Source organism: Kryptolebias marmoratus, linkage group LG12 (genome assembly GCF_001649575.2).
Source record: "Kryptolebias marmoratus isolate JLee-2015 linkage group LG12, ASM164957v2, whole genome shotgun sequence".
Lineage (NCBI taxonomy): Eukaryota > Metazoa > Chordata > Actinopteri > Cyprinodontiformes > Rivulidae > Kryptolebias > Kryptolebias marmoratus.
The window spans coordinates 110,018-122,913 of record NC_051441.1 but is presented as its reverse complement, the minus strand read 5'-3'; the positions used below and the strand labels follow the sequence as shown (position 1 = coordinate 122,913).

Below are 12,896 nucleotides of genomic sequence, written 5' to 3'. Positions count from 1 at the left end.
TCAGGCAGGAAGGCTTCGCCGTTGGACTCGCGACGTTCCGATTCAGGCAGGAAGGCTTCGCCGTTGGACTCGCGGCGTTCCAATTCAGGCACGAGAGCCTCAGCGTCAGATTCACAACGTTCCGACTCAGGCAGGAGAGTGTCACCGTCAGATCCACGGCGCTCCAATGGGGCGTCTGTAAGGTCTCCAGCCGGCAGCCAATCAGAAACCAGACAGTCGTCACATGGTCTGAGCAGGAAGCAGCCGTCACCAGCAACCCAGCAGCGGCCCGAGGAAACTGTCAGTAAAGACAGAGCTGTTAACGGGAAGGAAAAAGCCAACAAGAGCAGCAGCTCCAGCTCCTCCTCTTCGTCCTCCTCATCAGCCTCCTCGTCTTCATCTTCCTCCTCCTCCTCCTCTTCGTCGTCCTCCTCCTCCTCAGACAGCTCTGACTCTGAAGCAGAGCAGGAAAAGGGGTAAGTTGGAGACTGGAAAACCTGTAGGAGTGAAAACAAGCAGCTTCTTTTTTACTGAAACTCGTTTCCTTTCTAACAGGAAGTCGATGGAAAGCCGAAGCTCTGATTCCTCCTCATCTTCATCCAGTGATGAAGAAAACACAAAGAAAAAAAGGTAATGTTGTTCTGCAGTGACATTTATTCCATCCTTTATCTGCTGCTTGTTGTGGAGTCGGGTTGGAGGAGCAGCGGCTCTGCTCCGAGTCTCTCCAGGAGAACAGATTTATCTGGATCCCTGCAGAGAAAACCCAAACATGGTGACCGAAGACCGAGCAGTTCAGCTCCTTCATCACTACAGACGATAAAGAGAACAATACTGCATCCACCCTGAGATACTCCTCCTCCTGAGGCAGCTGGAGGTCACGGCACGATGACCCCTAACCCGACCTGTACAGGCAGGTGAACCCATTGAACTCATTCAGGCTGAACCCGACCCGGTCACCAGGCCTGCTTCCAGGGTGTCCTGGTGAGGGACACTGAGCTGTTGTCTTCTGTCCTCTCTTTGTCTGCCCTGTCTGCCCTGGGAGACCCTACCGAAGGACGCGCCCCGACAGCAGAGCTCCCAGGATCATTCAGGCACACAAACCCCTCCACGACGATGAGGTCGAGATTCACGGAGGAGAAAAATTCAAAACAAATATCCAATCATTTTCCAGACATGGTGACATAAATGTAATGTTCTGAGTTTTAAAGGCTGCTGTTTTCCCCGCAGCCCTGCCAGGCCTCTCCGGGTGCCGGCTGATTCTCTGAGGGATTCTCGTTCGCTCAGTTATTCTCCTCCGAGACACATCAGAGCCGCAGCGTCTTCGCCTCGTCCGAGGTCTGTACGAACTTTAAAGTGTTTCAGTACAGATTATATAGAACTTCCTACAAACCAAGCACATCCATGGAAAGCTGCTTGTTGTTGGTTAAAATCCTAATTAAAGGTATTAATTTAACTGGCATTGAAGCGATGTCAACACCGTCAGCCTGCTGCTTACAGACTTTCAGGAAAATAAGACTAATAATTTGTAAACTTATGTTGAATAATGACCCAAATTTAGTCCTGAAGAAAAAAACATTCAGGAACGTTTCATCAGTTTAAGAAGCAGAAAGGAGGAGAAACTGCTGCATTTAGTTTCTGGAACTTCATGGTCAGACTTCTGCAGTTTCACTTTCAGACGTGTAAAAAACAGGAAGTTAGGAAGAAAACGAGACACTTCCTTCAGATTATTAAAGGTGGAAATGTCAGATGGGTTTAAGACGCTGCAAACCACCAGATACTCAGTGTTTTCTAAAATGTTCATGTCAGAAAAGCGCTGCAGAAGGCAGATATAAATATTTCCTCTCTGAGTCCTGATGTTAGCATCTGTGAACCTGCAGATTCCAGAGGTTTCTCTTGTTTTCGGATCTGAACTGAAGGTTTTGTTTTTGTTCCTGCAGGAGCGGCAGCAGGCGGAAGAGATGAGCCGCAGCTCGACCGTGTTTTCTTTCTGCTGCTTGTTTGAACGGTAAAACGGTGTTCCTCCTGTAGATATCAGCATTTTGCTTCGTATCGTGTCGCAGATCTGTGATTTCCATGTAATGTGAGCTGAAACTGAAACAAGGTTGATTTTTGTTGAAAATGATTCGTCGTAAGAATAAAATTGTACATTTTATTTGGGCTTTGTTCTTCTGATTCCTGATGCTGTAAAAGGAGTTCAGCTTCATCAGCAGCTGATGGAGATAAAACAACAAAATGTTTGTTTTTTTTCTCCTGTAACATGAAAATGAATCCATAAAACCACAAATTCACAGAATAAAATGTTCTTTGGGGAATTAAAAGACCGTAATAAAGTTATAAACAGATAATTCTTTTAAATCTTAGACCTTAAAATCTAAATAAGATTTAATTCAGAAACATCTCCTTTTTAAAACTCCTGAACGTTCCTCCAGGCTGCGAGCGGCGCTTCAGTTCCTGACAGGAACAGGTGGAGACGTTGCTCAACTTTAACCGTTAAACTGTCTGGATCCAGCTGCTGCAGCGGTGTAACTGTCAGGATCCAGCTGCTGCAGCGGTGAAACTGTCAGGATCCAGCTGCTGCAGCGGTGAAACTGTCCGGATCCAGCTGCTGCAGCGGTGAAACTGTCCGGATCCAGCTGCTGCAGCGGTGAAACTGTCAGGATCCAGCTGCTGCAGCGGTGAAACTGTCAGCGTTTGGGTTCGGGGTTTCCTCAACTTTTCCTGAATAAAGCACAAATGTTCCGCTGCTGGGTTCTGCTTCAGTTCTCTTCTGTGGCTCAGAGGTTTTACAGCGTTTCCCTCGTGTGTCCTGTTGTTGAGGATCTGGACAGGGTCTTTGTCACCTTCAGTCTCCAGACGTGAGGATGTTCTAACTGGACTTTGATCAGTGAGGACACCTGAAAGACACCACAGAACAGAAGAAGAACAACAAACGTCCTCCTCCCTGATGCTGCTGCAGAATCTCACAGAACATCCAGGTCCGTTTCTACCCATCAGGACTCTAAGACAGAGCCTGGTCCACCCCGAGGACAGAGCCTGGTCCACCCCGAGGACAGAGCCTGGTCCACCCCAAGGACAGAGCGTGGTCCACCCCGAGGACAGAGAGCCTGGTCCAACCAAAGACAGGGTTTAAAGAATAAAGGCAGCAGTTCACAGTGATCCGTCACAACACCGGAACATGTGGTGTTTAGGAATGAACAGCGTTCCACTGGATCAGAAGATGGACCTGTGGACCTGGGGTTCCTCATCCTGGTCCTGTAGGGGTTCCTTGTTTCTCTGCTCTTCAGCAGACCGGTAATCACTCGCTCCAATCAGGTGAGTCAAAGCAGAGAAACAACTAAAACCTTCAGGATGGTGTTCCTCAAGGACCAGGGTTAGGAACCACTGCTTTGGGTTACAACAGCGATACAGTTGATTTAAATTAGGTCCTTGTCTTCAGTTTCTTGAAATGAAGACATTGTTGAGAACAATAAAACCGTTTATTCTCACTGAGTCACAGGCTGAAATATACAAAAGCTTCCCACAGTAAATCAAAAGAGTCACTATTCACTTCTACTTGACTGAATCTATGTGTAGTCATTCAGATCCGCTTTCTGCGCGCTCCCAACACGGGACATGAAGAGGTGAATGAGGAAAATGACATTGGTGCAACACCTGCAAACCCCTCCCACCCGGCAGCCTCCACCTTCAGCCGGGCTGTAAATGGAGCGCAAACCCCGCCCACACGATCTGTAGCCATAGCTCAAACCCCGCCCGCCCGGCAGCCGCCCCGTCAGCCGGACTGTAAATGGAGCGCAAACCCCGCCCACACGATCTGTAGCCGTAGCTTAAACCCCGCCCGGCAGCCGCCCCGTCAGCCGGGCTGCAGATGGAGCGCAGCCGCCAGGCAGGTGTGGCCGACGCGGTGTGGAGCCTCTCTGACCGGAGAGAGCGCTGATCCTGCGGGCTATAAATCCGAGACTACCGCGGGCCTGGAGCCATGACCCTCCGTCCGAACTCCGAGTCCACGACCTAACCGAAGTAAGTCTGGTATTTTACTGTAGCTGGTCCGGACTTTGGGTTCGGGTGGGAAGTTTCCCGACGGGCAGGTTCTGGGCCGACACGCCGTCCGGATCCAGACTGGATCAGTTCTGGACGAGCGGAGCCCGAACTGAACCGAACTGACATTAGCGTGTCTCAGAGACCGTGTCTGAGGACACTTTGGAAGTTTAGCACCGCTCAGCCGCCGGTTTGGAGTTCTGTAATAAACTTAACTAAAACTGTTTTAGACGTGAAACAATCTTTATACAGGAGCCGAAGGAAGAACCTGACTGAAACGGGTTCAAAACATTTCAGAGATTGAATAATAAATACTTCTGGAATAATGGAACACGTCAGTTTGTGCAGTTTAACTGAAACCCACGGACAGAAACATTAAATCCGTTTTCTTCAAGGATCGCGGCTGAAACTCGTACTGAAATTAGATTATTTGAAGGAAATAAATTCATTTTGAGAAACTTGATGTGAGCCGAATGAAAGATATTTAGTGTATGAATTGACAAAGCTTTGATTTTTATTGTTCAAAGCCTAAACCTCTTGTGTCATGTGAAGTTTGAGTGAATCGTCAGTTTTTTGGCAGTGATTCGTCGGGGATCAGCTCAGTCCGGCCTGGACTCGCTCCGACTTCTACTGGAACCCATCTGGCAGTTAAAGCCAAGTCACTGGAAGAATTTAAAAAGTAAACAGAGTTAACTTTAGTAGATGAATTAAAAAAGTAAACTTGTGGTTTAGGATGGGCTCGAACCTGCGGCCTCAGGACCGAGAGGCCACCGCTGGACCACCGGGCTGAAAGTACAGCTGTGCTCCAGATGTTCCACACCTGTAGGAGAGGGCCCACAGATGGATCAGAATGTGTTGAAGGAAGTTCCTTCTTTATGTAAAAGCTTTAATCCAGTGAAATGATTTTGTTTGTCTGACTGAGGAGTAAAAGCAGGAAGAGGAAGTTCTGTTTAGTGACTCAGATGTTGTTTGAGGAGGTCACATTTATCTGACTCACCTTCATCTCTCTTCTCCCCTCCCTGTCTTTCTTTAGCACCTTTTGCATCCTTGGCTAAAAGAAGCGAGTCCTGTTGGTGTCAACGACCCGGGAACGTTCCACACAGCCTCCAGAGAAGGGAAGTGAAATAACGGGACCGACCAGAGAAACAGCAAGAATAAAGTTTACCTCCCGTGTTCCTGACGGCGTGGATTCCTGACACCACCTCTGTGTGTGGGGCTGAAGATGGAGCCTTCAGTGTAGCCTTCATCACCGGAGTTTCTGTGGGTCTGGAAATCCCCTGCAGGAGGGTGGAACTGGAACTAAGGTGGAACCATGCCGCTCGCTGTGGTTCTCCAGCCTGAATCATAACGGCTGAGCTGTCCGGAAACGCCTCGTGTTCCTCTCGGAGCCGCAGCTTCACCTTCACGCCGGACTGATGATGTGAAACTGATTCAACTGAAAGTGTCCTGTTCTGTCAGGAGAACAGTGTTCTGTCAGGAGAACTGCTTTAAACCGGAACCTGTCCTCAGAACATCCCCTCCTCCTGTTAGCTCCTGTTCTGTCAGGAGAACCGTGTTCTGTCAGGAGAACTGTTGTAAACCGGAACCTGTCCTCAGAACATCCCCTCCTCCTGTCAGGAGAACCGTGTTCTGTGGAGAACCGTGTTCTGTGGAGAACTGCTTTAAACCGGAACCTGTCCTCAGAACATCCCCTCCTCCTGTCAGGAGAACCGTGTTCTGTGGAGAACCGGGTTCTGTGGAGAACTGCTTTAAACCGGAACCTGTCCTCAGAACATCCCCTCCTCCTGTCAGGAGAACCGTGTTCTGTGGAGAACCGTGTTCTGTGGAGAACTGCTTTAAACCGGAACCTGTCCTCAGAACATCCCCTCCTCCTGTCAGGAGAACCGTGTTCTGTGGAGAACCGGGTTCTGTGGAGAACTGCTTTAAACCGGAACCTGTCCTCAGAACATCCCCTCCTCCTGTCAGGAGAACCGTGTTCTGTGGAGAACCGTGTTCTGTGGAGAACTGCTTTAAACCGGAACCTGTCCTCAGAACATCCCCTCCTCCTGTCAGGAGAACCGTGTTCTGTGGAGAACCGGGTTCTGTGGAGAACTGCTTTAAACCGGAACCTGTCCTCAGAACATCCCCTCCTCCTGTCAGGAGAACCGTGTTCTGTGGAGAACCGTGTTCTGTGGAGAACTGCTTTAAACCGGAACCTGTCCTCAGAACATCCCCTCCTCCTGTCAGGAGAACCGTGTTCTGTGGAGAACCGGGTTCTGTGGAGAACTGCTTTAAACCGGAACCTGTCCTCAGAACATCCCCTCCTCCTGTCAGGAGAACCGTGTTCTGTGGAGAACCGTGTTCTGTGGAGAACTGCTTTAAACCGGAACCTGTCCTCAGAACATCCCCTCCTCCTGTCAGGAGAACCGTGTTCTGTGGAGAACCGGGTTCTGTGGAGAACTGCTTTAAACCGGAACCTGTCCTCAGAACATCCCCTCCTCCTGTCAGGAGAACCGTGTTCTGTGGAGAACCGTGTTCTGTGGAGAACTGCTTTAAACCGGAACCTGTCCTCAGAACATCCCCTCCTCCTGTCAGGAGAACCGTGTTCTGTGGAGAACCGGGTTCTGTGGAGAACTGCTTTAAACCGGAACCTGTCCTCAGAACATCCCCTCCTCCTGTCAGGAGAACCGTGTTCTGTGGAGAACCGTGTTCTGTGGAGAACTGCTTTAAACCGGAACCTGTCCTCAGAACATCCCCTCCTCCTGTCAGGAGAACCGTGTTCTGTGGAGAACCGTGTTCTGTGGAGAACTGCTTTAAACCGGAACCTGTCCTCAGAACATCCCCTCCTCCTGTCAGGAGAACCGTGTTCTGTGGAGAACCCGTCCTGTTGGGGGCGTCACTGAGCGGTCAGCCCGATGGCAGGAAAGGACTACCACCACCTCTTCAAGCTGCTCATCATCGGAGACTCCAGTTAGTACTTTTATCTGCTTTAAAGTTCCCTGCTGTTCCTCAGGTTCTAATGATCGGGTTCCGGGTGGTTTACCTTCATTTATTCTGGTTTCTCTCCTGCAGCAGACAGAGATTAAAAAGTTTATTAAAGCTGAGAGTTTTCTGTTAAACTGCCTTCGCTTTAATGTGGATTACGGGCGTTCTGGTACGCAGCGTGCACGTTCCTTACAGAACCAGGTAGAACCAGCTCAGCTCGGCCAGTTTCCTTCCAGAACACCTGGGACAGAAAAGACGCTGGAAGCCAGAAGTAAATAGAAACGTTTGGCTCGGTTCTGTCCTGTCGGACGGTTCCATCAGTCAGTCAGGAATGAAACGATGAGATCGGACCTCAGAACGCTCAGAACTTCGTCTGTTAGCAAAATGTTCAGGAAATGTTGGGGTGGGAAGGGATTAGAGTCTGGTGGATCCAGATCCTCCAGTTTCTGCAGAACTTTAGAGATTTGGGCTTCCAGTACAGTCCAACAGATGAGTGGCTGGGTTCTGGTTCGGTTCTGGCTCGGTTCTGGTTCGGTTCTGACTCGGTTCTGGCTCGTTGTTAATTAGTTTGTTTGACGTGAAGCACAAAGTCTCACATTTTACTGTTTTTTAAAAAAGGGTAAAAACTTTAAAACCCGTTTGCGGCGTCTCTCTCAGGTTTTTATGTCAAGCTTTTAGATTTTCTAAAGTTGTGGCTTTGTGTTCAGTAAAATGATTTAGTTTCACTTTTGTTCCCACTGCGTTTTAACTGGAAGTATCTGGATTGAAACCGGTTTCCTGTTTTCTGTTCCTCAGACGTGGGGAAAAGCAGCCTCCTGCTCCGCTTCGCAGACAGCTCCTTCTCCGGTGAGAAACCTCGTGTTCTGCTGCTTTCTTCGGTCTGCAGGTAAAAGCATTTTATCGTGTTCAGACATCTCGTCTCCAGGGCTGTCCCGACACGTCTGCGGCTCTCAGAGGTGGTGTAGAAATCCAGAGAATAACTGGAATGGCTTCTGAAACAGTCAACACAGGAACATTTGCTGTTGTGAAGATTTTCAGACTCATCACTGCGTGCAATGTCTCCACGACGCGTCATGTTTCTACAATAAAATCCCACTCTGCTTTACGCCAAAGTTTTTTAAAGCTCCGCCCCTTTTGGGGGAAACAACCCATCACTTTGATTGGGCGAAAGAAACTGTCTAGAAAACAGTCAGACACATTACATAAGGTCACTGAGCAACGATCAGCAGCATTAATTTAAATATGGACTGAAGTTCATCAGATTGGACCAACAGCGTCACCCAGTGGCCTGATGTGTCACATACAGGCATGAATCTGTGATAAATGCACTGTTCGTCTATAAGCTTACTTATAGACCAGCTAACAAACCAACCAGCTAACCAACCAGCTAACAAACAAACAGCCAACCAACCAACCAGCTAACAAACCAGCTAACCAAGCAGCCAACCAACCAAGAATTCACCTGCTTATCAAAGGGTTCCTGAGGCTGCAGGTTCGAGCCCAGGTTGTGTGAGTTTGCTCGCTGTGGCGACCCTGAAGAAGGGAGCGGCTGAAAGACACCCTGACTCCACCCCTAACCCTTCTTTACCAAACTTCTGCTGCTTCCAGTCTTTTCTTTTCTTTTTCAGTGCGTTTGTGTTTTCTTCTTTCTGTGGCGGTGCAGGCAGCTACATCACCACCATCGGAGTGGACTTTAAGATCCGGACGGTGGACATCCAGGGGGAGCGGGTCAAGCTGCAGATCTGGGACACGGCGGGCCAGGAGAGGTTTCGAACCATCACCTCCACGTAACGAAGGCGTTTTCTCAGTTTGTCTGACAGGACGTGCAGTGAAGCTGCAGCTGGCTCAGTCTCGGTGGCTTTGTCCTGACAGGTACTACAGGAACACGCACGGGGTCATCATCGTCTACGACGTGACAAATCCAGAGTCGTTTGTGAACGTGAAGAGGTGGTTAAATGAAATCTCTGAGAACTGTGACAGCGTCTGCAAGATCCTGGGTGGGTGAACCATTCCATCAGACTGCAGGCTCCCATCCAGCAGAACCAGTTCAATATGCTTTATTCTCTGATTCTCAGTGGGAAACAAAAACGACGACCCTACCAGGAAAAAGGTGGAGACCCAGGATGCCGTGCGTTTCGGGGAGTCGGTGGGCGTTCGTGTCTTTGAGACGAGCGCCAAAGAGAATACAAACGTAGAGGAGGTGAGGAATTTACCTTCTAACAGTTTTATTCAAATAGAATTACTGAGTGCAGTAATCCTTTTTACTCCTAAAACCAGTTATTCATGTTGGATGCTTTTAAAAATAATTCTTTGGTTTTAAAACACAGGCCACCAACAAACTAACTAAATGAACAAAAAATGTATTTTATCACTTATCAAGTCCGAATGACAGACCAAGGTCTTTGCTGAAGATCCTGGTGAGGTGGATCAGTGAGTCGATGTTCCAGCTTGATGTCATCCCTGTAGAGGAGCTGGCTGATGACTGCTCCACTTTGGAACCAGCATCCAGAGCCACTCTTTGCAACCATCTGGCTGAGGGGTTCAGGTCCATGCAGAGCAGGAGTGGGACAGAGCATCACCTTGGTTTATGCTGCAGGTGGCTTTGAATGGTCCTCTAGAGTTGTCCTCCACATTCCCACTGAGTTCTCAGTGAAGACTCTTAGTGTTGATGTTATACAGTTTAAAGCCCTCCAGCATCCATGTGGGGGGCATGGAGTCAGAGGCTTTCCTGTAGTCAGTCCAGGCACTGCACAGGTTGGTGGGTCTGGTCTTACAGTTCTGTGGACCAGCAGCTGGTGGTGCTTGGCTCCAGTTCCCTTCTGTGCCTCGCTCAGGTACTGACCCATGAACCTGTTCATCTTAGCTGCTATGATGCCTGACAGGAGCCAACATGTTGTACAGAGGCAGGTGATTGGCTGGTAGTTGGAAGGAAATGCTCCTTTCTGGGGGTCTTTCATGATCAGGACTGTCCAGCCCTGGATCAACCACTCAGGGTGGGTTCTTCCATCAGCAGCTGGTTCTGTTGTCCTGCTAGGTGTTCATGGAGAGCAGTCAGTTTCTTCAGACAGTAGATGTGGATCTTGTCAGGCCCTGGTTCAGTCCAGCTTTTCCTTCCTGAGACTCTGCAGCTGTTCTGGTTCCTGGTTCTTGCTCTGGGAGGTTGGTGTGTTCAGATCTTAGATCCTGGAGCCATGGAGTGTTATCATTGAGTGATGCCTCCTCCTCCAGCATGGCTCAGTCTCAGCTCTGGGTGGATCTACTCTCTTGTTATTCTCCTTCCATTGAGAGGAGAAAACCCTGTTTGTTCTCCTGACTTCTGCTTCTCTAGAACCTTCGGTTTGGACAAGCTGTGGTATTTCTGTGGTGGATCCTGTTTCAGTGCACCTTTCTGTTGCTCTGACAGCTGATTTCTCTGCATGTTGTCTTGATCTAAGCTTCCAGCCTCCTCCATGGGGGACGATGCTCTTATAGCTGAGGTGTGTACCAGCTTATTGGTCTCTGGGCTGGTGTCCGCAGGGTTCACAGCTTCCAGCAGACTTTCAGGAGGTTCTGGTGGTAAGTAGCATGAGGTTGTTTTTGTTTTTGTGTTCAGATGTTCATGGCGTTTACCCACATGGTTCTGCGGGCCAAGAAGCAGAGTCAAGACCGAGCCGAACGTGAACGGGAGCGGGAGAAGGACACTGTCAACATCAACGCCCAGAGAGATCGAGACCGCAGGAAGAGAGGGAAGAAATGTTGCTGAGACCTTTCAGATAACATGGAGGACACTGTTGGCCTCTGACTGCAAGGATTCAGTTTTTTCACTGTGTAACATGAGAGCTCGAACTCGGGGCTTCTCAGTCCTGGTCCCGGTCCCGGTCCTGGTCCTGGAGGAACTCCATCCTGCAGCTGTGACTCAGCTGATCTGAATGACTGAGTGAAGAACGGCTGCTGAGGAGCAGAGAAACATCTGAAACCTGCAGGATGGTGGTCCTCCAGGACCAGGACCAGGACCAGGACCAGGACCGGGCACCGCTGGACTAACCTGAGCTTTTACGGCCCTCGGCACCGAGGATTTAAAGGAACATGTTACTGAGAACACGTGAGATTACAGCCGTTTCATCCACAGTTGGGAACAGGTTCAACGCAGGAGGAAACGTCTCTGTCCGAAAATAAATCAGCTTTAACTGACAGATCGTTCACAGTTTATTCATTTATTCTGCCTGGAAGTTTTAACCTGATCCAACCTAAATGTTAAAGTTCCCGTTCAGATAATCAGACTAGAATCAAACACCAGCATGTTCCTTTAACTTCACCGTTTGAGACTAAACCCTGACTTCTGCCATATTTCAGAATAAATGACAGCGTTGGAAATGTCCTGTTGATGTGTAAACAAAGAGCAATAAATTGACTTTCAGTCTGAAACGACTGGAAACTTCAGAAATGAACTAAAATCCTCCCAGTGTTTCTTTTTGTGACATTTTCTGCCTTAAATGATCCTAAAATCCCTCCAGCTGCTGTAAGAAATGTAAATATTTCAGCTGAATGAAAGAGACGAGAAAGATTGGATCGGCTGGAAGGACGGGACACTTCATGTCCAGAACTCTCAGAACTCTTAATCATGTCCAGTTTAGCTTTCAACACAGTGGGTAACTTTTATAAAAATACTTTAACCAGCAGTTTCTGAAACCTGACGACTCTCAGGAAACATTGTAGCTCCAATAAGACCTTCTTGCATGAATAATAATAATTTATTTAAAAAGTCGAAAAGCTTTCAGTCAGAAGAAGCTTTTATTATAAATAAGATCATAAAACAAACGTAAAGTTATATTTTCTGTCCTCTGCTGACCACCCTAAAGCTGAACGTAGCAGAACAGAAGCTAAAAGCTAAAAGTAGCAGAAGACACTCGAGTCTGAAGCAGATCTCAAAGAGAAGAAAGTTTCTGAAAGAATCGAAGCGATCTCAGTTTTATTTATGTTTTATTGATACATTTTCAACAGATATGTTTTCTACAAATTCCAAAGTTGAGAAATATTTCAGTAACTCTACAATCTAATCTAGTTTTGTCCCACTTGTGTTTTTAGTCCCCGAACGCCTCAGAGCTCAGCAGCGGCTCCATTCCTGCTGCATTCAAGTCACTTTGGAAAATTGCGGAAAACTGAGAACTCTTTTCTCCTCGTGGACCTGAACCATTTCTTGTCCTGGCGGCTGGTTTCACAGCGAGTCTGAGAGACACAAATACAGGAAGGAGCTCAGTTTCCCGTTGGACCTGAACGCAGCGCGGCGTCAGTTTCCCGTTGGGCCTGAACGCAGCGCGGCGTCAGTTTCCCGTTGGGCCTGAACGCAGCGCGGCGTCAGTTTCCCGTTGGGCCTGAACGCAGCGTGGCGTCAGTTTCCCATGGAACCTGAACGCAGCGCGGCGTCCTCCATCAGTTGGACTTCGGGAGCCTGTAGACACCTGCAGACATCATCAGCTGATGCTCCCGGACTTTCTTCTGCAGGAAGGCCTCCAGCTCGTTGATGTCCATCTCCGTGACGACGGGTCCCGTGGCGACGAACATCCGCAGCATGGAGTGGATCCGGTCCAGAGTCATGCTGTCCAGGTTGGTGAGCATGGCCTGGATGTAGGCCCAGAAGAGCTGCGGGGACACCACATGGACAGAAGGGTTGTAGAAGCAGGACAGTGTGGCTGGAAATCTTACAAAAACTGATCCAGAGCTCCAGATCCAGAGCTCCTGATCCAAAGCTCTGGATCCAGAACTCCTGATCTGGAGCGTCAGATCCAGAGCTTCAGGACCGGAGCTCTTGATCAGGAGCTCCTGATCCAGAACCCCTGATCCGAAGCTCCGGATCCAGAGCTTTGGATCTGGAGCGTCAGACCCAGAGCTTCAGGACCGGAGCTCTTGATCCAGAACCCCTGATCTGGAGCTCCTGATCC

General features: G+C 48.9%; 3 protein-coding genes across 6 annotated transcripts in view; 2 read left to right on the top strand and 1 right to left on the bottom strand.

The window, feature by feature from the left end:
* The window catches only part of srrm2 (serine/arginine repetitive matrix 2), a 12,157-nt gene extending 10,026 nt beyond the window's left edge, over window positions 1-2,131 (top strand). Inside the window, exons 13-16 of the mRNA XM_037978557.1 lie at window positions 1-455; window positions 535-609; window positions 1,207-1,314; window positions 1,917-2,131. The exon at window positions 1-455 is cut by the window's left edge and continues 2 nt beyond it. Coding sequence (XP_037834485.1) covers window positions 1-455; window positions 535-609; window positions 1,207-1,314; window positions 1,917-1,941 — 663 coding nt within the window. The 3' untranslated portion in view covers window positions 1,942-2,131. The remainder of the gene's footprint in view (window positions 456-534; window positions 610-1,206; window positions 1,315-1,916) is intronic.
* Window positions 2,132-3,838: 1,707 nt separating this feature from the next.
* si:dkey-16l2.16 (ras-related protein Rab-35) lies at window positions 3,839-11,406 on the top strand. Of its 3 annotated transcripts, none has more exons than XR_003040380.2 (8): window positions 3,839-3,996; window positions 5,048-6,963; window positions 7,774-7,824; window positions 8,642-8,765; window positions 8,851-8,975; window positions 9,054-9,178; window positions 10,571-10,804; window positions 10,971-11,406. XR_003040380.2 is itself a non-coding variant. In XM_017438313.3 (7 exons), the coding sequence occupies exons 2-7, from the start codon at window positions 6,909-6,911 to the stop codon at window positions 10,718-10,720; spliced, it is 630 nt and encodes a 209-aa protein (XP_017293802.1). In that variant the 5' UTR covers window positions 3,839-3,996; window positions 5,048-6,908; the 3' UTR covers window positions 10,721-11,406. The 3 variants fall into 3 exon arrangements, 1 of the variants encoding a protein (XP_017293802.1); XR_003040379.2 differs by having other exon boundaries at window positions 10,571-10,808; window positions 10,975-11,406; XM_017438313.3 differs by having other exon boundaries at window positions 10,571-11,406.
* Window positions 11,407-11,920: 514 nt separating this feature from the next.
* anapc2 (anaphase promoting complex subunit 2) overlaps window positions 11,921-12,896 on the bottom strand; it is a 9,697-nt gene continuing 8,721 nt past the window's right edge. Inside the window, exons 14-15 of one of the 2 annotated variants that reach the window (XM_017438305.2) lie at window positions 12,417-12,597; window positions 11,921-12,183 (exon numbers count right to left, since the gene is read on the bottom strand). In XM_017438305.2, coding sequence (XP_017293794.1) covers window positions 12,173-12,183; window positions 12,417-12,597 — 192 coding nt within the window. In that variant the 3' untranslated portion in view covers window positions 11,921-12,172. Of the gene's footprint in view, window positions 12,598-12,896 lie in introns of both variants that reach the window. The other variant, XM_017438304.2, reaches the window with a different exon arrangement.

What these genes read in the sequence shown, in the direction of transcription:
- si:dkey-16l2.16 (XM_017438313.3), top strand. Translation starts at nt 6,909, where the DNA reads ATGGCAGGAAAGGACTACCACCACCTCTTCAAGCTGCTCATCATCGGA. An exon ending in GCTCATCATCGGAGACTCCA is followed by an intron (nt 6,964 to 7,773) that starts GTTAGTACTTTT and finishes TCTGTTCCTCAG; the next exon opens with ACGTGGGGAAAAGCAGCCTC. An exon ending in CGCAGACAGCTCCTTCTCCG is followed by an intron (nt 7,825 to 8,641) that starts GTGAGAAACCTC and finishes GTGGCGGTGCAG; the next exon opens with GCAGCTACATCACCACCATC.